Source organism: Suricata suricatta, chromosome 2, assembly GCF_006229205.1.
Source record: "Suricata suricatta isolate VVHF042 chromosome 2, meerkat_22Aug2017_6uvM2_HiC, whole genome shotgun sequence".
In the NCBI taxonomy this organism is placed as follows: domain Eukaryota; kingdom Metazoa; phylum Chordata; class Mammalia; order Carnivora; family Herpestidae; genus Suricata; species Suricata suricatta.
The window spans coordinates 108,419,591-108,446,032 of record NC_043701.1 but is presented as its reverse complement, the minus strand read 5'-3'; the positions used below and the strand labels follow the sequence as shown (position 1 = coordinate 108,446,032).

General features: G+C 38.6%; 1 protein-coding gene across 7 annotated transcripts in view; it reads left to right on the top strand.

Annotated features, from left to right (window-relative positions):
- Positions 1-26,442, top strand: part of ARID4B (AT-rich interaction domain 4B) — a 147,295-nt gene that overhangs the window by 118,715 nt on the left and 2,138 nt on the right. For 4 of the 7 annotated variants that reach the window (XM_029931498.1, XM_029931506.1, XM_029931502.1 and 1 more), the window contains 7 exons: positions 1,638-1,722; positions 3,389-3,587; positions 9,929-11,143; positions 14,130-14,234; positions 16,469-16,684; positions 18,243-18,389; positions 23,730-25,483. In XM_029931498.1, the coding sequence (XP_029787358.1) occupies positions 1,638-1,722; positions 3,389-3,587; positions 9,929-11,143; positions 14,130-14,234; positions 16,469-16,684; positions 18,243-18,389; positions 23,730-23,857 (2,095 nt within the window). In that variant the 3' untranslated portion in view covers positions 23,858-25,483. Of the gene's footprint in view, positions 1-1,637; positions 1,723-3,388; positions 3,588-9,928; positions 11,144-14,129; positions 14,235-14,900; positions 15,057-16,468; positions 16,685-18,242; positions 18,390-23,729; positions 25,484-26,442 lie in introns of those variants that run through there. The other 3 variants (XM_029931524.1, XM_029931511.1, XM_029931517.1) reach the window with 3 other exon arrangements.

The window sequence follows — 26,442 nt, the reverse complement described above, 5'->3', positions numbered from 1 at the left end:
TCTTCACTTAAGAAAGCTCAAACTGCTATATCTTTGCTTAGCACACGTGGTATTATGTAGAACTATCGTGAACTACCTTTAGTTATCTCACAAGAAGACAGAAAGCTGTTTTATTTTCTTTTAAACAAAGTACAAAGCAATGACTTCCATAACTATATTCAAATCAGAGTAACTTCTGGGAGTTTACATTCAACTTTACTGAGGGCAGAGATATTTTCTGTTCATTTTCCACCTTCATTCAAATTTTGGGAGGAGCTAAATTACTTTCATCTCAAGCATAATGCAATTTTCAGTATTCCTGGGCAAGTTGAAAGTACAGAAAATATTTAGGTAGGTGCTGCTCTGCCAGTATAAATACCAAAAGGAGTGTGTTAAGTAGAATAATAATACTTGTTTTAAAAACTTTCAAAGTACTTATCATATATTTGATTCTCAAAAACTGTGATATGCAGTCTCATTTTTTTAATACAGTCTTATTTGATACAGATTCCATGAAGTCTGATGTTGAGAATGGCTTGGCCAGGGCCACATAACCAGCCAGCAGGGATTATGTAAAGACTTTTCTGGAACTCACTTTGTTATTCCTCTAATTATTTTGGCCCTCAACAGCTTCCCGCAGACACAGACGTCATCCTTGCGTGGGGTTGTAGCCTCAGCTTGACCACAGCCAGCAGTGTCTCTGCTTAGGAGTGGTCGCAGGCACACTTTCCAGGCCGGCTCTAGAGCAGGATAAAATTTATTAGTCAAGTAATGGCCCAAGTCATTTACTTCCTGACTTAGTGCCTCTAATTATGAGGACATTTTAATTTAAAAGCTCATTTTCAGTTGTTCATGTTCTAGTTAAAAATGTCAAGAGTTTTCCATGATAAACGTATATAACTTTTGAACATAAAAAGAGGTTAATTTGTTTTTAATGTTTCTTCTTTCTAGCTGAGTTTTTACAAAAGTAAATTGCCGTTCTTTTTTGTTTAAAACTAATAGCTGTGTTCCAGTCAGTAGGAAGTTACATCCTGTGAAACTCACGCAGTGTGTCAGTGTTGAGTGGACAGGCCATCAGAGCTGTTGACTCTTAGCTGACTGTCCTTGTAGGAAGAAGCATCTCAGAATACTGAAAAACTTGGCTGAGTAATGCTTTCCTAGTGTTTTATGAGAAGGTATTTTTTTTTCTAGGTGATTTTGCATCGTCCGTAAGTTACAATATTAAGCTCTTCTACCACATGATGTCATTTAGAGCATATTACCCTGGCTTCCTGATGTGTCTAGAAAAAAAACCAAGAACAGATCTGTCCACTTGCTGTCTAAAAACAAAACAAAAACACCTAGAAAATGTTGTGGTTTCTTTACAAACCATTTTGGTTTCTCTTTGGTGTAGAGAGTTAGGAGTGCCAGTTTAGACCTCAAGAGGGGTCTTTCTGATCTTGGCTCAGCCAGTAGCTGACATTATATCCTTGGGCAGATCACTTGATCTCTCTTTCTGGGCCTTGGTAGCTTTATTCATTGAACCAGGAAGTTGAACTAAGTGGTCTCCAAGGTCCTTTCCTGTTGTAAAATGTTATGATTCTATTTATGAATTTTTCTTTAATATGGCATAGTTCTGTGATGTTTTGCATATTTATATCAATTTCTTTTCATTTTAGATATGATGAGTGGATTAAAGCAGATAAAATAGTAAGACCTGCTGATAAAAATGTGCCAAAGATAAAACATCGGAAGAAAATAAAGGTAAGTGCTTATTTTGCTAAAGGTACTTTTTTTCCTACGTGATAGGTGTTAATTAAATAAATTTTCCTCTGAAATGATGCCTTCAGTGTGTGTGCATCAGTGTTAATCGAAATGGAAATACTTTCTTAAAATAGTGAATTTATCAAATGCTTGATTTGGGTATAGTCAGTATTGTTACCTTATGGAAAGTTATTTTGGAAACAGTACTAAATGAGGCTTTTGTAGTTCTGACATCACGTAAGGCCACCCAGCCAGATTTCACTTATTTCAGTCCCTTTTTGCCCCTCCCATCTCCAGCTAGGAGCCACAAAACAGTATGACTGGGAGCCTGGCTTAGTGCGAGGGCTGTAAACTATTCAGAGGAAGAAAAGAAGGTATCTGAAGGCAGAGGAGAGCCTATCTGTACCTCCTCTTTTTCTCTTCATCTTTAGCTGACCGAATTAGCAGTAGCTTAGGGTGCGTTCATAGGACCCTGCAAGCCACACAGGATGGACCATGGGGGCTCTGTTAATGAGCTTGTATGGAAATTGTTACTTTTATGTATGATAGATTTATGTATTTTAAGACTAAATCTTTTAAGTGTTTTGTTGGAAAGTCAACCTTTAAATAGGTTTTAAAATATTTATCCTTTTAATGGCCTTTTTATACTTTGAATGATAACATATAGTTGAAGTATGTGGTGGTTCTTTGCAATTCATTCTTTATATTCACAATAAAGAGCTGTTATTTTCCTGTTACTGGCCCCAAATAGTGCAAGCTTTTCCCCCAAAGTGGTTACTCTTTTCTTGCTGTAAAAATGGGTCTGCTTCTCAGGTTTTGATATAGCAACCCAGTAGCTGCAACTCAAGGTGCTGGTTCAGGGACCACCCTTGGAGAACCATTACCGCAAAGCATGTTAATGTAATGAATCCTCTTCTGTCATGTACCGTCTTTGGGAGAAGTGTGAAAATCGTCACTGAGAGTCTGTGGTCTGACCTGTATAACAGGATTTCAGAGTTGTTTACTGCTCCATCATGCTCTCCATCTTCATTTAGGAAGCTTGTCTAAATGTGATTTTGTTCTATAATTTATTTTAAAACCAAATTTAAAAAATAGTTTCCAGGAACTATTAGTTAGCCTCTGCTCATCTTACTTATAAACAGACAATTTGAGAAAATGTCCCATTTTTTCCAGAAATGTTAATTTATCAATGAGCAGGTATGTTGTTTCCAAGTTAACTTCACAACAGATCTTTGTAGAGTTGTTCCCAGTTGTCAATTAAATGAAGATGTTTGGAATTTTGTCATTCCCAGGCCACTTTTTATATTGAAAATGGTACAAGTTTTAAAACTACCAGGTTGAAATTTTTTTAAGGAATATTTAAGCCTATTGATTTGAAGAATTTGTGACACCAGTTATTAGCAGTCTGAGGTTTGTTAGTCTGAGTTGTTTATGAGATTTCTGGCTTACTTCCACTATTAAAATGTAAATATTAGACAAAAACTTTTTGCTCATCCAGCAGTATTTTTTGGGGAAAAAAATCTGTTTAGAGGAGCTTCTATATTCTTTCTTTTCATATTTTACAACATAACACAACTTTGACTTTAAAATGGGCATTAGCATTGTTACATTAAATACCTCAAGATAAACTGTGGCTAACATGAGATACTTTTTTTTCTTAACCTAGAATAAATTAGACAAAGAAAAAGACAAAGATGAAAAATACTCTCCAAAAAACTGTAAACTTCGGCGCTTGTCAAAACCACCTTTTCAGACAAATCCATCTCCTGAAATGGTATCCAAACTAGATCTTACTGATGCCAAAAACTCTGATACAGCTCATATTAAATCCATAGAAATTACTTCTATCCTCAATGGACTTCAAGGTAAACCTAACAAATAACCTGTTGCATGCAACAATGTGTTTTTAGTTGTTATGAATCAAAGTCTCTATAGGCAATTTACTGTTTTTTAATTGGACCAGAATTTTGTTGCCTGTTATTACTTGAAATAAAATCAGCCATTGATTGAGGCTTGGAGGTACTTCTGTTATTAGTAGATTTAAAGGCATCATTAAATTTTAGTTACAATTTACTGTCCACCCCACAGTACACTGTGGTTTTCTTCTCAGGTACAATTCTTTCTGTTGCCACGTATTGCATGGTTTGTGTTATGTAATGTCTAACATTATAGTGAATTTTTTTTTATAGTGAATTTTTTGTTAAGAATACCAGATTTCATTTATCTTGATTGATTGTATCTATTATGATCTCTTTTATGATGGCATTATTGCTATTAATCTCTGAGGCCAAATGAAGTATAACTAAAGGATAGTATGATTATGAATGTTGATGTGTCTACCATTGTAATAAACAAATTGTATTTATTTAAAAGAATTTTGCATTTCTGCCCTAGAAGTAATTAATATCCTGATTTTAGTGTGATCATTCCTTAACTTTTGTTTTGAATAAACATATATGTATATATTAAATATGTATTTCTAAAGAGCAGACTAATTTTTAAAGAACAGAGTGGGAAGCACAAGCCTTGCTGTGAAGGCTCCCAGAGAATGTTGGACAGAGTCTGTAGGTCATACTCTCATTTCATATTCAGCAGCTCTGAGAGTTTGGAGAAGCATCTGTGAGGGAATTCGATGGGGCAGGGTCAGAAGGGGGTTCTGGGAAACATCAGGGCTCCCCACAATCAGGACAAACAGGAGTAGGGGGGCAGTAAGCCGCTCTGTGCTTTGATTCTAGGCTTTACCAAATGAACCTCTAGCTTTCAGGTGGAGTCAGGAGCAAAGAGTTTCTGCTGGGTAAAATGGTGGTAACCCACTGATCCGGGTAACACCTTGCAAGACATAGAGGGGAGAGCTGGAGTTTCTTCAATGCATGGTTGAAACAACTAAATCTATTTATTTTTATTTATTTATTTTTAATTTTTTTTAATGTTTTATTAATTTTTGATACAGGAGAGACAGAGCATGAGAGGGGGAGGGGCAGAGAGAGAAGGAGACACAGAATCTGAAACAGGCTCCAGGCTCTGAGCTAGCTGTCAGCACAGAGCCTGATGCGGGGCTCGAACCCACGAACGTGAGATCTGACCTGAGCCAAAGTCGGAGGCTTAACCGACTGAGCCACCCAGGCACCCCCTAAATCTATTTAAACTTGTTCAGATGGTATGGTGGCAGCAGGCATCTGAGTGATGGTGCTCCTTGCTATTTCTTTGAAAATGACATTGTGTTAGTATGGACTGGTTTTTTTTTCCCTTCTGCATCTGGTACATAGATCACTTCCTGGGGAGATTTTGTTCTAGGGATCACTCTTCAGAGTAGCCCTTGAAATTCCTTTGTTCTGGCATCTCATGTCTGTTTTACTTGTTGGCATACTCTTGTGGTAGAGCAAAGCCTCTGGTAACTTTTTAAGAACGAGTGAGAAGGAGGGCAAATTTTTAGGGACAGTGTGTGTCTGAGAATATCTTTATTCTGTGCATGGTTTAGCAGAGTTGAATGTTTTTCCTTCAGTATTTTATTAGCACTGTTCAATTGTCTTTTTGTGTTTTTTTAAGTTTACTTATTTTCAGAGAGAGAGAGTGAGCGAGTGAGCTTGCAAGCACACAGGGGAGGGGCAGAGAGAAGGGGAGAGAGAATCCCAAGTAGGCTCTGCACTGTCAGCGCACAGCCCGATGAACTCATGAAACGTGAGATCATGACGTGAGCCAATGTTGAATGCTCAGCCTACTAATAAGCCACCCAGGTGCCATCTTATCCTTTTAAAAACTATTTAATTTACTGTTGTAATGCATAGTGACAGCTGTAATATTTTTAATTTTCAATAGCTCTTTATTTTCTACATGTTTTCATACCATTCTCTTCTTTTAAGATGGGTATAGGATCTTAACCTTTCTGATTTTGCTCTTTCCAAAAGATATTGTAAAATTTTTGTTATTTTGCAGTTAGTTACTTCCAGTTTGCTTTTTCCTGCTTTATTGTTTTGATCTCTTCCCTATGAAGGACTTTTTCCTTGGCTGTCTTCTCCTGATTAGGAATCTTGAGCACATGGTTTGGGACTTGCAGTTAATTTCACTATAAGGTAATCTGGGAGGGCTATTTTTTGGAGAGGACTGCTGTCATATCTTTAGGTCTTTTTCTTAGTCCAGTTGCATTCCAGAGAGAAGGGTCTTCAGCCTTGACTGGGAGGGTAAGAGAATGGCTTCTAGTTTTTAGGTTCCAGTTGAGGATTAGGGAAGGAAGGAGGGGAAATTCCTAGCATTTTTAGTTCACTGATCCCACTGAGTTCAGCATCACGTCTGTACCTGTGCCTTCATTAGTTCTTACCATTGCCTAGGCCACAAATCCTGTCTTTACCATCTTCAGAAAATGAACCTTCAGAAGAGTAGTCACGTAACAGCCTGTGGCAGGGATGAGGAGCTAGGGATCTAAATGCTTTTTGATAATGTCCACTTAATGCTCAATATGATAGGCTGCCTCCTCCACTTTTCATTTTCACACGTACTTGCTTCCGCTAATCTTTATTAAGAGTCTATGGAGAATTGGGTTTATTCTCAGTTCTACTCACTGCTGGCTTGAGAAAAGGGTTGACTTCCTTGGGTCTGTTTACTCTTATCCATCTGCTTTTTGGCTTACACATTCTGTTGCTGTTCTCTCCTATTGTCCCTATTTTTGTTGGAATATTGTCTCAGAAATTGTGTTAACATACCACATGTATGATATGTATATATTACAATGTATAATTTTTAATATACATTAAGTACATATCCCCAAACATATATATATAAACATATGTACATATATATATGCACAGATACACAGTATGGTATTTTTATAAATGGGATCATTAACACTACAAACCCCACCTTTTGGGGGGGGCTTGGCATAGTATATATAACTCATAAATCTTTTTTTTTTCAGTCTAAGGAGAATATTTTAATATTTTTAAATGTTTATTTTTGGGAGACAGAACACAAGTGGGGGAGGGGCAGAGAGAGACAGAGCACAGAATCCACTGCGAGTTCTGAGCTCTGAGCTGTCAGCACAGAGCCCAATGTGGGGCTTGAAACCACAAACCATGAGATCATGACCTGAGCCAAAGTTGGACGCTCAACTGACTGAGCCATACAGGCACCCCTGATAAATCTTTTCATATCAGCAAATTTATACTATTAAATAGCTGTATCACAATTTTTAAATTAGTTTTTGATTTTAAAAAAGGTAGATTATTTTTCCTCTTACACAAAATTCGATGGCCATCACAAATGGCATATGTGTAACATTTCACATATTCTTTTCTTTATATTTTTTCTGTGGTGAATTTTGTTTTATTTTTGATTTGGTCATAGATCAAATTTAAGGCCTTTTAGGTTATTTCCAGTTAAAAAATGATTGTTGCTATGAATGCATATGTGTATGTATATGTACATATATATAAATAAGAATTGAGGCCACCCATAAGTGTAGAACACAGATAGCTAGGAGTCTCTTCCCTGCCGTGAGCTGGGAACAGAATAAGAGAGTGGGTGATGGTTGGAATTCTGTGGAGAAATTGAATATCTCTAGAGAGTAATCTTCCACATTTTGGCACTAGAGATTCCCCTCACACTAGATCCCTGATGAAGTACCTAATGGAAAGCTTTTCCTTTAATAAACCCTACCAACACAATCTTAGGTTTTACTAGGTCATCCTTCAGTGTGAACAGTCAAGGAGGGCTCCCACATAAAGTGTGGAAACTAAAACAAGAGGAGTGACCCTTGAGGAGAGAGATAATGAAGGTAACAAACATATTAATTGTGTCTGGTTATTATTAATCTCAGAGAACCCATAAGCATCTGAAATGAGAACAGGATACAGCGATAAAGTAATAAAGAACAAGAAACACTTAGAATTAAACATTGAAATTAAAATTCAGTAAAACACAATTTGGAGTCAAGGGAAACTTCGAGAAAATTTAAGAAAGCAGTGATGGAAATGTTAGAAGATGAGTATAATAGATAGTGAATAGTGAAATCAGAGGGGAAGAAATGAACAAGTAACTGTGTACATACCATTGTTGCTTGAGAATACTCGCGTATATATCTTTGTTTTTCGCAATGGGGAGAGCGACACCAGCATTGCCTCTAGAATCAGCTTGAGGAATCACGCAGCCATGGAAACAGCATGCCTAGTTATAAGTAACTAAAAAGCAATTAGATTTTGAAAAACTGAACAACATAAGAAAACCCCCAAACAACATAAGAAAACTAGGGTTTTCTTATGAACTGTCTCACAACCATGTTATTAATTTATTGATTTGTACCTCATTTCTTAGTGCTGTATTATGTAGAGTGCTGTTCTGTCTTTCTTAGAGAATGCTGTATATATGGTGGTGTGTTTTCCTCTCCACTCTGCCATATACTTATCAGCCACTGGGATCATCCTAGAGTAGTCCTTGGGTGGACAGAGAAATAAACAAGTAACTAAAAGAAGAAAAATCTTCAGAACTGATAGACATGAATCTTTAAATTGAAAGAACCTACCCAGTACCTGATAAATTAGTGAGAAAAGAGCCACACCACAGTACGCTATTATGAAATTAAAAATACCAGGAATAAAAAACGACCACTATGGTTGAGGTGATAAATGAAAGTAGTGTTTTTAACACTCTAAGGCAAGGGACAGTCCCTTCAAATTTTTGAAGGAAAATAATTTTCAAATTGGAATTCTGTACCTAGTATACTATCCATAAAACAATGAAATTTGAGGGTAAAGATATATTTGGACATTTGGACAAAGAATATTTATCTCCTGTGTGCCTTTTAAGGAAAGGACGAGATGATGTGCTCCAAGACAATCTGGGAATAAACCAAGAAGGAGGAAGATGGGCAATTCACTTGCCTGTGGGCCTTCATCAAATGAAAGCAATGAAGGCGGAGTGCCTGGGTGGTTCAGTCGGTTAAGCCTCTGATTCTTGATTTTGGCTCAGATCATGATCTCAGAGTTCATGGGGTAGATAGAGCCTAGCATCAGGCTCTGTGCTGACAGCACAGTGTGCTAGGGGTTCTCTCTCACTGCCTCTCCCATGAGTGTGTGTGCTCTCTCTCTCAGAATAAATAAATTTAAAAAAGAAAAAGGGATGAAGGGAATTTCTAAGATGATAGCTGTTAGAACAGACCCAGAGAGCCACCAACTAAATGGAGCAGAGAGATGGTCTTCGGGAGAGAGATGGATAGAGAGAAATGTACTTTTAAGAAATAAGTTCTGTAAATATTTTCATATAAAGTATCAGTTACTTAAGCTAATTGTGTCTGTTCTTCAGAACAGTGTAGAAAACAGGGCACCTGGGTAGTTCAGTCAGCTAAACATCTAATTCTTGATTTCTGCTTAGGTCATGATCCCAGGGTCATGAGATCAAGCCCTGCCTTGGGCTCTGTGCTGGGCGTGGAGCCTGCTTGAGATATTCATTCATTCATTCATTCATTCACTCTCTCTCTCTCTCTCCCTCCCCACCTCCTCCTCTCCTCCTCTTGCCCCACCCCCGCCTCTCTGCCCCACTTGTCTTCTCTCTCTCTCTCTCTCTCTCTCTCTCAAAAAAACCCCAAAAAACCAAACAAAAGCAAAACAAAAAACATTGTGGAAATCCATTGTTCACAAATCTTTGAATAATCATTGCTACATTAAAAATGAAACTTACAATTTCATAAGAATACAGACTTTGAAGTTAGAATAACCTGGGAATATATACATCCTGACTGTACTATTTTCTACTCGTAAATTTGGAGGATTTTCTTTTTTATAATCAGCTTTATTGAGGTATAATTAACAAACAATAAAATTCACAACTTTTATGCTTACAATTTGATGTGTTTTGGCAAAAGTATACCATAGTGTAACTGCAACCACTGTCACAATATAAAACATCACCATCATGGGGTGCCTGGGTGCCAACTCTTGATCTCAGCTAAGGTCTCAATCTCAGGGTCATGAGTTCAAGCTCAGGCTGGGCATGAAGGTTACCTTAAAAAAAAGTTACCGTTGTTAAGGGAGTGTCCTAAATCTCCAAAGCTTAGTGTCCTCACCTGCAAAATGGGGATAAAACCCAGCAACCCAAGAGGGCTGCAAACATAGGGGTTACTGTATATATACATGTGTGTGTATATATATATGTATATGAAGTGCCATACACAGGGAAGACATTGCTGGTGTCCTTATACTCCTCGGTTCTTCTTTTCTAGCCTCTGAAAGTTCTGCTGAAGACAGTGAGCAGGAGGATGAGACAGGTGCTCAAGGCATAGATAACAGTGGCAAAGAGGAATCTAAAATGGATCATTTGACCCATGCCAGAAACGATCTTATTGCAAAAGAGGAACAGAACAGTTCATCTTTGCTAGAAGAAAACAAAGTCCATGCCGATTTGGTGATATCCAAACCATTGTCAAAATCTCCAGAAAGATTAAGAAAAGATATGGAAGGATTATCTGAAGATACGGATTATGAAGAAGAAGATGAAATCACAAAAAAGAGAAAGGATATTAAGAAGGACACTGCAGAGAAGTCTTCAAAGCCACAAGTAAAACGTGGTAAAAGAAGGTATTGCAATACAGAGGAGTGTTTAAAAACTGGATCACCTGGCAAAAAGGAAGAGAAGGCCAAGAACAAAGAATCACTTTGCATAGAAAACAGTAGCAACAGCTCTTCAGATGAAGAGGAGGAAGAAAAATCGAAAACAAAGATGACACCAACGAAGAAATACAATGGTTTGGAGGAGAAGCGAAAATCTCTACGGACAACTGGTTTCTATTCAGGGTTTTCGGAAGTGGCAGAAAAAAGGATAAAACTTTTAAATAACTCTGATGAGAGACTTCAGAACAGCAGAGCTAAAGACCGGAAGGACGTGTGGTCTAGCATCCAGGGACAGTGGCCCAAGAAAACCCTGAAGGAGCTGTTTTCGGACTCGGACACGGAGGCGGCTGCCTCACCGCCCCATCCCGCCCCCGAGGAGGGGTCCGCAGAGGGGCCACTGCAGCCGGTGGCCGAGGAGGAGGGCTGCCCCCCTGGCGCCGAGCTGGAAGCCCTGCCGCCGCCTGGCGCCCATGGCAGGCCCGCCGAGGAGAAGCCAGTAGAGGCCGCTGACAAAAAAGCAGAATTTCCCAGTAGTGGCAGCAATTCCGTGCTCAATACCCCTCCCACCACCCCCGAGTCGCCTTCCTCAGTCACGGTCACGGAAGCCGGGCGGCAGCAGTCTTCGGTGACGGTGTCGGAGCCTCTGGCCCCAAACCAAGAAGAGGTTCGAAGCATCAAGAGTGAGACGGATAGCACAATCGAGGTGGACAGCGTCGCGGGGGAGCTGCAGGACCTGCAGTCGGAGGGGACCAGCTCGCCGGCAGGCTTTGACGCCAGCGGCAGCTCCAGCGGGAGCACTCAGCCGGAGCCGGAGCACCCTGACAGAGGTGAGGGGCAAGCGCAGACGGGGCCATAGTTTCCAAGCTCCCTTCTTTCCTTTCCCAGGGCTGCGCCCTCGCTTGTAGAGCAGGAAGCGGTGAACGGAAGTCCTTGCGTGAGCGCGGTGAGAGTGGAAACCGGAAGGGCACTTTGAGTGACAGGTAGCCACGCACTGCAGAGACTGGAGGGACTTCATGTACTGTGCGTGAGCTGTCTGTGACCTTCTGTAGTGGACTAGAGCATGTGCTGGAGACATCCCCAGGCCCAAATCCAAACCTGTTTGAAGATTCCTTATACAGTGGTTGACTCTGTGGCATGAGCAGCTTCAGTATATTTCTGTAACGTTTTTGCAGTTGAAATGTGCGATTTCTCATGAACATACTGATTTATTGACAGACCCCTCCACCCTTAACCAAATACTGTATGTAGGGGTTTGGAGCAACCAACTGTCCAGGCACTGCTTTCCTCAGACAACGGTGTCACACTGATTTTCAAGCCTGACTAACTTGTGTGAATTTGTAAAGGAATTTGATGCTTTCTTAGATGCATAGCTTCCAGATCAAAGGACCAGTGTGTATGTTAACCTACAGTAATACTCTTTTGATTTTCCATGAAGTTGTTAGAATTGGAAATTCAAATTAGTACTTTTAAAAGTATTAGTGCCCTTTGATTTTGATAGCTGTTCTTCTGTCTTCACTTTTCAATATAAACCACTTCATTCAGGTGTCTTTAAATGAATAGAACATAGGCTGACATTGGCTTTGAAGCCTCCTTTTTCACCAAAAAGATAGGATATGTACTTTACATGACATACCAGTTTTTATTATGCTAGCTTTAGGTTTTTAGCTAAGCTTAAAGAGATGTGATATAGATCGGGTGAGTTAATTCCCAATTTTCTCACACAAATGTTTTTTTCCTTGTTTTCTTTATCCAACTTTACTGAGATAGAATTGATGTAATATTGTCACACAAATCTTGACTTAAAACATTTCTTTTTAAAAACTAAATATTAAGTACAAGATATAGTTGCAATTCATTTGGGATCTTCTTTGGGTTTTCACACTCACAGGTACACCTACAGAATTTGTGCCATAAAAAAGGGATACAGTAGCTTGTCTTCTGATAGACTCAGGGTAGCATCGCCCTTTTGAATCTTATTCTTGACTAGGTTTAAAAGTGTGCACTTAAGAAATACTCCCAGGACGCTTAGGTGACTCAGTCAGTTACGTGTCCCAACTTTTCTGCTCAGGTCAAGATCTCACAGTTCATGAGTTTAAGCCCTTGTGTCAGGCTCTATGCTGACACAGCATTGTCTCTCTGTCCCTCTCAAAAAAAAAAAAACAAAAAACCTTAAAAAGAAATACCCCCAAATTTAGAATAACAGAGACCATCTACTTTACCAAAGCAAAGAGAGAATTGATCTCTCTTTAGAAATAAATTCTTAAGCACTTATTTCAAATGGCCTCATTTTAAGAAATTTGTCTACTACTGATACCAGAGAATTCTCATTGTGTCAAAAGTAAAAATGTAAGTTTTACAATTTGGACTTAGTAGTTCCCTCCAGTTAGCTTACGTTTTCTTACTTACATCCAGTAGCTTCCATTACTCTATTTCTTGCAGCTGAAAGCTTCAGAATTAAGACTTTTTTAGGGAGAAACCTGACAATTATTTTTAAGATTCTGTGCTTCAGTATAGTCATTATCTTAATCACCTTCTTTATGTTTCATTTAAATTGTAAAAATAGCTTTGGGAGAAGTTTTCAGTAAGGTGTAATTAAAAAACTGTCTAGGAAGTTGCAAACAAAACAGTTAATGGCCATTTTTCACCAAGGAAGCCATGTCTTGTATACTCAAAACTGATATTATCAGTAACAGGACTAAGAAATTTTTTTTTGTAGCAAACATGGCATAATTTGTATCACATTTATATCATGTCATTGTAGTATCTGACATTGTACTGAATAGAAATGGGACTTTTTTTTTTATGTCTTTATTTTATTTTAAGAGACAGAGAGTAAGCAGAGGAGGGGCTGAGAGAGAGGGAGACACAGAATCCGAAGCACGCTCCAGGCCCTGAGCTGTCAGCACAGAGCCTGACGCGAGGCTCGAACCCATGGATCGTGAGATCATGACCAGAGCTGAAGTCGGCTACTTAACTGATTGAGCCAACCCAGCGCCCCAGAAATGGGACTTTATAAATCTCTGGAAATAGTTTGATAGACAATACATGTAATTAGAAATACATAGAAACACAGTAGTTGTTGTGGACCAACTTAATAGTATAGAGAAAAATGTATCAAAACTGTAGTTTTAAGTAATTGTCAAGCCATGAAGCATGGCCGTCTCGGAAGGTCTTAGTGAAGATGTAGGATGTGGGCTAGTCCTTGAAGAAAAGGGAGGCATTTATGAAGTTTCAGGATAATTTCCTACCAAGAAGATGAAATACTTCATAGAATTACTATGCTGGATTTGTGAATGGTATATGTGTTAACCAGTGCCTTGGCAGTGAAGTTACTCTTGAGATAAATAAATTGGTAAAATAAGTGTGAATTACTACTAAAATATATCCCATTAATATGATGATATTTTAAAATTGTTAATATCATGTAAACTATATTAATATTTTCATCTGTAATTAAATCTTAATATTTTGGTTCTATTGAATTTTAACAAATTTTAGTTTTTATTTTCAGTGTTTACCTGTCTTTGGAGTTGCTAGACTCATAAACTCCTGGTCCTATATTGACAACTATTTTTAGTATATACCTAATATTTCTAAGAAGGATGTGCATACTTTATTTGCCTTTTTTAAAACAGGTTTTATTATGTGCAGTAATTCAGCTCATTAATGAAAATTTATTCTAAAAATTATAGTAATTTCTATGATAATTTATAAAGCTCATAAAGAACATGCATAGTTTCAGAATTGTTCTGTGCTTCTAAAATGTGTTACTAAAATGTGTTAATCATTTCTTTCCCATCCTAACTTGTACAGGTCAGAAAAGAGGGAAAGAATCTCAGGGAGGAGGAAGTTCATCAAAAAAGCAGAAGCGAAGCCATAAAGCAACAGTGGTAAACAACAAAAAAAAGGGAAAAGGCAGTAAGTGTGAAACCTCTAATTATTTATGCATAAAAATAATGGCGGATATGTTTTTTCCCCCCATTAAGAAAGGGGTATTCAGGATATGGGTTAGTTAAATATTTTGATTTTGTCTCTACCATCAAGTCACATGGAAGTCTTCTGATCCTAGGTAAATTCTAGGATTAAGCAGTCTGGTGTTAATTCAGCAGTGGTATTGATTGCTGATGAATGGCCAGGTAATCCTTTATTAAAAGAATAGCCAGTGTATTATAAACTCAACATCTTTTGTTAGTTTTATGTCCCACAGGCCTTTCACTTGCCATTGTATGTAGCACATATAGTTGAAAATGCTTCAATTATATATAATTTTTTACAGGGAAATTGATTGCTTTGTAATTCTTCAAGGCAAAATCAGACTGGAAGAGAACAATCAAGATAGCTTTAAAGCTGTTCTTCCAACAAGTCCAGTCTGTTACTTTTATCTTTGGTACCCCAAGCTCTGTGTTCCAATCCTCTGTGTCCCAAGAGCAGCTATAAGCAGTACTAAAGATTTAACTTCAGTAACGGCTCTGTTTGCTGACCAGCAGGAACTTATATACTGTATTTCTCCTGAGAGCTGCACATTTAACCTCTCTTTTGTAGACAAAGTGAGAAGCAGAAAATATGTAAAGAATTTTTTTTCAGGTGCCCCACACTGACCTCCTGCTGCTCTTCCAGGAGACTCCTGCCACCTCCACTGCCTGACCTTTGCTATCGGCCGGCTTGGCTGCACTTCAGTGCAGAAAAGGGTTATACGGCCAGCTCCCCGAGGTTCTGCCGAGCCCATATGACTTCCAGGCGGTGAATATGGCGTCCCTCGGGGCCCCGGGCGGCTGTGCTCAGCAAGGCCGTGAAAGCCAGGCTGAGGCAGACCACTGCATCAGAGTGGGGCCAAGCCTTGGGTGGCGTAGCTAGGAGTTGCCAGGCCTTCCAGAGCAGCAGTGGGGGGGTTGGGCGGGGGTCCTTGTAAGATGTGTGTAGTGTGGTGGCGTTTCTTCGTCCTCAAAACACCACAGTGGAAGGAATTGCTGTGTACCTTTCCTATCTAGAAATCTTGTCTGGCTCTGAGAGCCCGACTATGCTTTTTTGGGGGTAGCTGATAGTAGATAAAGAATCAATAAATATATCCAAATTGATCGTCAGTTATTTGGAATAACCAATAGGATATTTAAAGTGTTACTACACAATGGTATTTTTGTCTTCAAGACTTTACCATTTAATGACATATCCTAAGAGAGCTCCTCTTCAACGAGTCAACTAATGTATTCCTATAATTTAGAACTATAATGGGTATATTTAATTGTATTCTGTAACTGTTCTATAGCAGTTACAGTTAATTTTATTCTCTCATTTTAATTATTGGCTTTAAGGCTTGGCAAATCAGAATGAGGAAGCCACTCTCTGAGAATAATTTAGTAAAGTTGAACTAACTCATGGAATCTAAGATATATCCAGAAAGAGGTAATTTGTGGAAATATCAATCCCATCATCTATTCATTCACATGGTTAAACAGTCAATGTTAAGCCTTTCTGTTTGAGTACTGAGGCTTTCATCAGCAAACATAATTATTTTTCAGATTTGTGATATCTTCATAGTTAATATATATTTACCAGAGTATAACTAGTGGTTTATTTTAGTCCACAAGCTACGATGTAGGAGTTAACCTAAGGAGAAAATCATTGTACACATCGAAGTTTGGAGTTTTTTCCCAAAGAAGTTTTTTAAACAAATTTCATGATTATATTTCATTGTTTGCTTGTGGCTGGAGGAGTAGGAAAAGTGTTACATGTACCTGATCTGTATACAACCCAAACTGAAAATTAGGTTGCTACAGTTAGTCACTTAAAAAGATGCTGTGTTCTTTTTTATATGTAGTAACCTAATATAATAAAAAGCCATTCAAACCCATAATTATGGTACATTTGACAGTTTACCAGGTATAACAGAAGATTAGTTTGAATGTTTTTTAAAAAAAATTATTATTGGCAATTCAGGTAAGAAGCAATTTTTGGTTTTGGTTTTGTTTTTCTAAACTGAGATGCTCTGTATTTGTACATAATGATTTTCCAGGTTTCTAGGCAGGGTCTGTAAAGCAAGGTATTACTTTAGTAATAAATTCATGCAGTTAATTTAAAAATTTTCCCTAAAATCTGTGACAAGTTTTTTGTTACTTTTCTTTTTACTAATGCTTTTCTTTCCATTTTTATTTCAGCAAACAGTAGTGATAGTGAAGAACTTTCTGCTGGAGAAAGTGTAACAAAGACTCAGCCAGTCAAATCAGTATCTACTGGAATGAAGTCTCACAGTACCAAATCTCCTGCCAGGACACAGTCCCCGGGAAAATGCGGAAAGAATGGTGATAAGGATGCTGATCTCAAGGAACCCAGTAATCGACTACCCAAAGTTTACAAATGGAGTTTTCAGATGTGTAAGTGACACATAGTAAATCAACAGTTAAGAGGAAGAAAACTTCAGCCTAGTAATTTTGAGGCTAATACCTCTGAAAAAGAGGCTGTAACCAAACTTGAGACATTATAACAAGTTGCAATGTAGAGAGCTTATTTGGATCTTTCTTTGAATAAACAAGTTTGCTAAAAGAAAAATTTTAAGGCAATTCAGGCAGATATCAACATTGGGTAGACATTTATGATATGATGTTAGAAATTTGCTTTAACACAATCTGGTCTTGGGTGTGGGAGCAGATGGGGTATAAATGAGACAAGATTTGCCATAATTGCTAATCCTGGAAGCTGGACGGTGATATATGGGACTGCATTGTATTAGTTTCTCTGTACTTTTGTTTACATGAGACATCTCCAGTATAAGAACTTTTTGAAAAAGATTATCCCAGAGTTTCTCACATATAGAGATATTCTTAGGAAATTGAAAAGTGCTTTTTTAGAACCTTTAAAAATTTTCCTACAATTTAAAAGTTATACATACTCAAAAAATAAAAACAGAAAACATTACACATACTCATAAAAATCTAAAAAAAAGAACAAAAAGAAACCAAAAGAGAAAAATGTATCCACAGTCCTGACATCCTAACATTTAAAAATAATTACTATTTTTAACATTTTGGTGTCTTTCCAAGTATAATTTTTAGTGCTAAATTGTGGTGATACTGCATATGAATGAGGACTTTTTAGCAGTCATGTTTAGTTTATAAAATTTTTAATTCTATACATTCATTCACAGGATCATGTATGATATACCAATCATATATAGGCATAGCTTTTTTTCAAATTATGTTTATTTATTTAATTTTTTTTTTTTTTGAGAGAGAGAGAGAGACAGAGGACGAACAGGCAGGGGAGAGGGAAGGGCAGAGAGGGAGGGAGACACAGAATCTGAAGTGGACTCCAGGCTCCAAGCTGTTAGCACAGAGCCTGATGTGGGGCTCGAACTCACAAACCATGAGATTATGACCTGGGCCAAAGTTGGATGCTTAACCAACTGAGCCACCCAGGTGTCCCTATTTTCTTTCTTTATTTACATTTTTGAGAGAGGGAGAGCTAGAGCATGTATGAATGATGAGCATATAGGGGAGGGGGAGAGAGGGAGAGAGAGAAAGAAATCTTAAGCAGGGCTCTATGCTCAGCATGGATCCCAACTCGGGGCTTGATCCCATGACTCTGGGATCATGACCTGAGCCGAAATCAAGAGTTGGATGCTTAACCCACTAAGCCGCCCCAGCACCCTTAAGGATATTTTTTAAGTAATCTCTACACGCAGTGGGGCTAGAGCCCCACAACCCCGAGATCAAGTGTCACATGTTCCACCGACTGAGCCAGCCAGATGCCCTTCTATAGGCATAGCTTTTCATGTTCCAGCTAGAGAAAACAATCTTGGGGAAACAAATGTTCACAAACCTTGGTTATAGTTTATCTGTCTTGACCTTTTTTCTACAACCGCACCAAATGCTTTCTTTTATATGATAAAATTTTGTTTAAAAATACATACTGATGAAAGTTTTAAATTCACAGCGGACTTGGAAAATATGACAAGTGCTGAACGCATCACAATTCTTCAAGAGAAACTTCAGGAAATCAGAAAACATTATCTGTCATTAAAATCTGAAGTAGCTTCCATTGATCGAAGGAGAAAGCGTTTAAAGAAGAAAGAGAGAGAAAGTAAGTGTTAACCTTCCTTTACTTAAACAAGCCTTGCAGTTATCACCTTGCAGTTAGATTGATGTGAGTTTATGTCTGGGTCTTTGGACAAGTTCTTTAATTGCTCTGCCTTATTTCCTCATATATAAAATGGAGAAGAAGTTAAAGAAAAAAATTATCTCAGTTCACAATATTTATTTTCATGGAGTTTGTAGATAATCTGCTTTTAGAAAAACAAAACAATAAGATTTCAGATAGTGAACAGCACTGTGAAGAGAGTGACGTGAAGGCAGAGATTGGATGGGTTGTGTTAGGTTACAAAGGGTCAGGACGTTTTCATTGACACCTGAATGACCAGAGGAAGCCAGAGAAGTCAAGTCTGAGGGAAAAGCGTTCTCTTCATCCGCCAGGGCTGCCGTATCAGTACCGCGACTGAGCTCTCAGCCAACAGCAAATGTACTGCTTCTCTCCACGTTTGGTCACATTGCAAGTTAGGGCTTCAGCATAGAAATTTGGGGGAGATACGGTGCTCAGTCCATAAAAGAGTCCTGGGCAGAGAGAACAGTATTGGAACTAGTGACGTTTTGGGCGGGGTAAGACTTGCTGTGTATGTTTTGGTGGGGTGGGGGGGCCGGGGGAGGGGCGGAATGTTCTGTGCGCCAAAAGTTCCGTAAGTGTCTTGAGATATTTTTCAGGTATCCTCTAGGGGGCAAAATCACCCCAGGGTGAGAACAGCTGCACTCAGGCGGAGGGGGGTAGATATGCTTGGTGCCTTTTGGGATCAGAAAGGAAACCATTGTGGTGACAGCGGTGGAAACATCAGCTAGGTAGGCAGAGGCCAACTCGTGTGGACTTGTAGGCAAGAATGGCAGGTCAGATTTTATTCTAAGTGAGACGGAGAGCTGTTTCAAAGTTTTAGACAGGGAAATGACATGGTCTAGTCACAGTACTTAAAGATCACTGTTCACTGTGTAGAAAGCAGACTCTTAGAGGGGCAGCGGGGTAGAGGGAAACAGTGTCACTGTGGCTTGGGGGGTGGGCGGTGACAGTGCCTTGACTGGGGTGCTTGCAAGGAAGAGGGAGAGCAGTCCATGTTCACAGCGCTTGCTGATGGATTAGGTGTGGGTGGAGCAAAGAGGACTAAGATGACTTGGAGGCTTTCAGCAGGAACAGATGGCTACTTGGTGGTGACGTGGGAAATGAGGAGGACTTAGAAAAGGCAACATTGTGGTTGGGGAACACGAAGGATCAGACATTTTATTTTCACCATGTTACTTGTGAAATGTCTTAGTAGGCATCCAAGTGGTGATGCCAGGTAGACAGTGGGATATGTAAGTGTGTAGCTCAGGGGAGATGGCAGGACTAGAGAGAGAATATTTAAGTCCTTGTCCTGGCCATAGTACAGTAGTTACTGCAAGCAGTTGTTAAGCTCCAGTACTAGAGTAAATCACCTAGGAAAGAAATGTGGGCACAAAAGAAGGAAAGCTGGGCCAAGCCAACTTTTAGAAGTAGGGCTGAGCGGGAGAAGACAGAACTAGCAAGATGTGAGGAGTAGCCTTAAATGAAGAAAACCAATGGGATGCCAAGAGTTGAGGAGAGTGGTCGTCGGTGCCAAATGCTGCTGAAAGGCCAGCAAAGTTGTCATTGGCTGGGCAGTGCTGGAATCATTGGGGGCCTTTTTGAGAGTAGTCACTGTGAGCTGTGGAGGTGCAGAAGCTGGACTAAAGCAGATTCAGGAGAGAGGGGGAGGCAAGGAAGTAGAGACCATGACCCTAGGAAAATCTCACGTTTTGCTATGAAGGAAACAGAGATAGGGGACTCTAGGGGTGGGGGTGGGGGGACAATGTCATTGCAAGCTTATGATTATGCCTCCCCAACCTTCCTCTTTTTCTACTGCTCCCACTGCTTTGATTTTCATTTTCTTTTCCTTTGGAGGAATGTTCTTCCTCCCTCTTCTGCTGTGATAAGCCCTATGCCTCTTTCCACCTTTGTCTAGGGTTTTTAATTTGTGGAGAGGCTGAAAGTCTGGGTTATGGAGTGATTTGAAAAGAAACTAAATGTTAATATAGAAAGTATATATACAGAAGCATTCTGTCAAATGAAGGGGTTCAGGGTTTTATTTGATCTGTACCATTCTTTGAAGTTTATCTTTTTTTTTAAATTTTTTGTGTGTTTTTTTTAATTTATTTTTGAGAGACAGAGAGAGACAGCACAAGCAGGGGAGGGTCAGAGAGAGAGGAAGACACAGAATCCAAAAACAGGTTCCAGGCGCTGAGCTAGCTGTCAGCACAGAAGCTCGACGCAGGACTTGAACTCACGAACCATGGGATCATGACCTGAGCTGAAGTGGGACGCTTAACCGACTGAGCCACCTAGGCGCCCCTTAAAGTTTATCTTGAGAGAGAGAATGCATGCACAAGCATTGGAGGGGCAGAAAGAGAGGGAGAGGGAGAATCCTGTGCAGGTTCTGTACTTTCAGCACAGAGCCCGGTGTGGGGCTCGATCCCGCAAACCATGAGATCATAACCTGAGCTGAAAGGAAGAGTCAGATGCTTAACTGAGCAGCCAGCCAGGCACCCCTCTCCTGATATGTAACCATTTAAAAATAATTAAAAATCAATTAAAATAAGCATACTATTTAAAGTTTTATGCCAGTGCTCCTTATTCTTATGTCACCTAAGCCTTGTTAAGAGTGTTTTTATGTAATAAGATGTCTACCTCCTCTGAAATAGTGTTTGAATGTGTGGTCACCGCAGATTCTCTCTAGCAAGTGATTCTTATAAATGAATGCCTTCTCTGGGGAGTTAGCAGTAAAAGTCAGTTCCTAAATACTATTTAAACACCAGTAGGAAATGACTATCTCAGTTGTTTAAAGAAATGCAAACCAAATAGGATACTATTCCTAGCAACAGCAGCAAAAAAAGTATAATTGAAACCAGTACTAAGAAAGTATGGTGAAATTCACTTTTTATGCATTGCTGGAAGCATTGGCACAATTATTTGGAAAACAGTTAGACTGTGTAATTAGCTAGTTTGACTGGCTAATTCCAGTTCTAAGAATAGGTCCCAAGGAGAAATACATAATGATAAAGAAGTTTGTCATGGGAATATTTATAACAACAGATAGAAATTACTTAAGTTGTATTATCAAGTGATACATTGCATGGAAGAAAAAGAAGTAGACGTTTAAAATTTTATTTGTAGGGGCGCCTGGGTGGCTCAGTTGGTTAAGCCTCCGACTTCGGCTCAGGTCATGATCTCATGGTTTGTGGGTTCGAGCCCCGCATCAGGCTCTGTGCTGACGGCTTGGAGCCTGGAGCCTGCTTTGGATTCTGAATCTCCCTTTCTCTCTGCCTATTCCCCACTCATGGACTGTTTCTCTCTGTCTCAATAATAAATAAACATAAAAAATTAAAAATAAATAAAATAAAATTTTATTTGTAATGCTCAAAAATTTGTGGTTAGCAACAAGAAGAGACTAGAATTAAATGTTACAATTCATAAATATAATGGAATACTATTCAACTTTGAAAAGAAAAGGAGGTAGATCTGTATATATATCAAAATGGAACAGTCTCCTAAGATAAATTGTTCAGTGTTAAATAATCAAGAGGGGCAGCTGGGTGGCTCGGGTAAGCCTCTGACTTCGGCTCAGGTCATGATCTCATGGTTTTCGAGTTGAAGCCTTGCATCAGACTCTGTGCTGGTAGCTCACAGCCTGGAGCCTGTTTCAGATTCTTTGTCTCTCCCTCTCTCAATGCCCCTCCCACTCTCATGCTCTGTCTCTCAAAAATAAATAAATGTTAAAGAATAAATAAAAAAATAAATAGGAGTCAAACACTATGCTTTGATGCTTCCATTTCTATGTTCAAAGTAGAGTTACAGCTACACATGTTAAATTTGCATATCATATCTCTAGAGGCTGGAGATGACATTCCTCTAGAACAAGGGTTGGAACATTTTCTGTGGAGACAGATAATATTTTGGGCTTTGAGGGCCAAGTGGCCTCCTTAAAACATTTGACATAGGCAAGATGTAAACAAATGGGAGTGGCTGTGCTGTGTTTCAATAAATTTTTCTTTATATGTATTTTGTTTATTAAGTAATCTTTGCACCCAATGTGGGGCTTGAACTCAGGACTACAAGACCAAGAGCCATATACTCTTACAACTGAGTCGGCCGGGCACCCTTCCAATAAATTTTTATCAAAAGCAGGTGGGGCAATTCTTTCTGCCCATGCGTCCTGTCCCAGTGCTTTAATAAAATCACCTTTTTTGTACCAAACAAATAACAGGTGGGCCAGATTTGGCCTTGGGGCAGTAATTGGCCAGCCCCTCTAATAGAGTTTTGAAGACTGTGAAGCAACTGGTAACAACAGGGAAATGACATTTGGAAGACTTAGGAGGGTTTTCAATGAGGCAGAGATTTGCTTTTCCACCTTATATTCCTATACTGAAGGAATTTCTTTTACCTTCTGCATGTATTCCTTAAAAAAAACATTTCGTTTTACAAATGTTGATTTATAGGGGCCCCTGGCTGGTTCAGTTGGTTAAGCATCTGACTTCAGGTCAGGTCATGATCTCACTGTTAGTGAGATTGAGTCCTGCATTGGGCTCTGTGCTGACAGCTCCGAGCCTGGAGCCTGCTTCAGATTGTGTGTCTCTCCCTCTCTCTCCCTCCTTCCCTTTCTCGCTCGCTCTCTCTCTGTCTGTCTCTCTCTCTCTCTGCCCCTCCCCCACTGTGCTTGCACGGGCACACACACTCTTAAAAATAAATAAATTTAAAAAATATATTGATTTATAACAATTGAGAATTTCCCTGAAGAAACTAACAACAGATGTGTTATTTGCTTTGTACGCAAAGTGCAGGAAAAAGCAGTAGTCAAGCAGTGGGTCCTTTTGTTCCAACATTAAGAATCATTCTCATCACCATTTAAATTCGTAAGAAACTCTAAACACAGATGCAGGAACTAGGAGGAAGGAAAAGAATTTTGGGTGGATTACAGCTTTTTCCTACTGGAATCAAAATTTCTATTGATGTTTGTCTCACTGTTGTAGAAAGTTGATTTCTTGGTTTTATTTCCAGGTCTTAATAGACTGGGTGCACTTTTTTTTTTCCTAATTGATCCGTGCGGGAGTGGCATTCCCTGATCTGTCCCTTTTCATTAACTCTGTAGTTTGGTGCTGTCTAGAGCTACTTGAGATACACTAGTTTTTCCTTTCTTTACATTATGGTATTGTGACATGCGGGTAGCTCTTGTAGGCTGAGTGATTTTAGAGAATACGACATTTTTAGTTTACTTTCCTTCTGTTGTTGTGCATACGTTTATTAAGCCTTTGGTTTGGTTTCCCCTTTCCTCAGGTGCTGCTACATCCTCATCCTCTTCTTCCCCTTCATCCAGTTCCATAACAGCTGCTGTTATGTTAACTTTAGCTGAACCGTCAATGTCCAGCGCATCACAAAATGGAATGTCAGTTGAGTGCAGGTGACAGCAGGACTTGCTAAAGCACTTTGCACTTAATGGCTGTTGAAGGCCACATCTTTTTTTATACTGCACAGTGGCACAAAAAAATCAGACAAGCACTATTTTATATTTAATTGTTTCTTGACAAGCTGACTTGGCACTTAAGTGCACTTTTTTTATGAAGAAAAAGTACAATGAACTGCTTTTCCTCAAGCAATAATTGTTTCCAACTTGTCTGGGAATTGTGTGTCTGGTAACTTGAAGGCCTTCCACTGTGGCAAATGGAGGCTTTTCACTGCCTGTAGAGACAATACAGTAAGCATAGTTGTTAGGTGGGCCAGAACATGTTAAGATAACTTACTGTATATGTATTCCCTTGTATTTTGTTAAAGCTGGAACATTTGATATTTTTCCATTTATTTATGAAAAAATATGAACCTATTTTCATTTGTACGAGCTAATTGTTTTTTAAAGCAAGTCACCTTAGGGTGGCTTTAATTGTATAAGTCAAGCACATGTAATAAATTCAAAACCTGCAGTTAACAGGATATTAGACACCAATCCTGGTAACCAAATATTAAAGATTCTCTTTAAAAAAGACTGAACATGTTTACAGGTTTGAATTAGGCTAAAAGGTCTTGCAGTGGCTTTTCATGCCCCTTCAAATTGGAATGGAACTACTGTACTTTGCCATTTTTCTATAAATCAGTATTTTTTTTTAATTTTGATATAATAACATTGTGTGAAAAAAGAAAATGGCTAAAAAACTGTATTAAATCTTAATGTATAAAGATTGTACTTAGCCAGTTCAAAGTGTATATTTATTCATAATGAATTATAACAGTTATATTTTTGTGTTTTCTTGTAAATGTTTCTTTTTCCTTAAATACAGATAATTCATTTGTATTGCTTATTTTATTATGAGATACAACAAGAGGACTTCAGGAACAAGTAAACTGTATTAGTATGGTTCAAGGTTGTTGATATGAACTGTCTCAAAAGGATGGTTGTTATTTTAAGTATAAATAGCTAATCGGGGTGGTAGGCCTATAAAATTAAATGCCTTGTATAAAATCCAAAATGAACGCAAACTTGTTTTCACTTGTATTGACTTTATGTTGTATGATTCCAATCTCTGTTCTGTTTGGCACTTGTATTTAATTCTACACCTTTGTAAGACATTTGTATATTGCGGATGTGTTCATTCAAGCTATTTAATACCTGGCACTGTTAATACACAGTACTTTACTGTACAGACTGTTTTACTGTTTTAATTGTAGTTCTGTGTACTTTTTTTGGACGGGGCTGGCATGTTTTATTTGTTTTCTGGCAATACGACGTGAGAATTTCGAAGCGTTTTGTTGTAGATGCTAACGTGTCAGAATCCTTTACATTCAACTTTTCTAAGAAAAGCATTTTCAGTCTTGTAGTGTGTGCTTACAGTAACTAATTTTGTTGACAATGGTTTCAAGTTATTCAAATTTGTACAGGACTGTAAAGATTTGTTGACAGCAAAACGTTGAAGAAAAAGCTTATAGAATAAAAGCTATAAAGTATATATTAGGATCTGCAAACAATGAAGAATTATGTAATATATTGTACAAATGTAAGCAAAGGCTCTGAAATAAAATGCCATAGTTTGTGAATCCTTGATTTTGTTTCTAAAAGGTTAAGTAATTTTAGTTCACTTCCATATGTGGTGATTGACTGGAACATACCTCTCCAGTCTGTGTTATCCAGAAGGGTTAACTGACATACCAAAAAAGGGGAATATTGTACCTATAAGAATTAAGTCCATTAAGCAGATACAGGATTTTTTAGCTATTTTTATATCTTTGTATATACACTATAGAGCATTTTGCTTGAGTCTGAACATGAATATTTATCACTTGGAGATTTGCCTAAAGAAAAAATTTTTATTTTCTTTAACATGTGGAACATTACTAGCAGCTTTTTTCTTTTTTCTGTCCTGTAATTTCATTGGACTGATACTGTTAGTGCACTCTGCCCCACTGTACACTGGAATCACCTGGGCATTGTTAAAACCGTGGTCAGTACTCATACTGTGCCCTTGGTGGTGTGTGTGGGGGGGGACAGGTAGTGGAGGCTATCCTCCACTCCTACCCCCCAACCCCAGTCCCCCAGAGAGTTGTAAACAATTGGTCTAGGATGGTACTTCTATTTCTCTGGTGATTTTAATATGCATATGTTTTTCTCCACATTTTAAAAAATCAGTAATTAGGTTTTTTGCCCCATTTAATGAACTTTCCACCAAGAGGCAATCCTTTCTTAAAAACAATTTTTAAGGCCTAAAAAGCCCAAGTGTATAGTTTTAAGGCTCTTTTGGGATGACCCTGTATTTATTTTCTACAGAAATTTGTTTAATGGATGACTTTTTTAAACTGTGGGAACAGTGCTTCCCAAAATGAAGTCCTAGAATACTGGTTCTGGGAAACGCTTTGGGAATTCATTGCCAAATATATATGCTATATATAGCATTTTTTTCTTCCCAGAGATTCAGCTTTAGCATATTGAAAACTAAGAAGGCCTATGAAGAGACCCTTGACTAATTTCCTTTGCCTACTGTTTTTACTCTTACCTGATGATGAA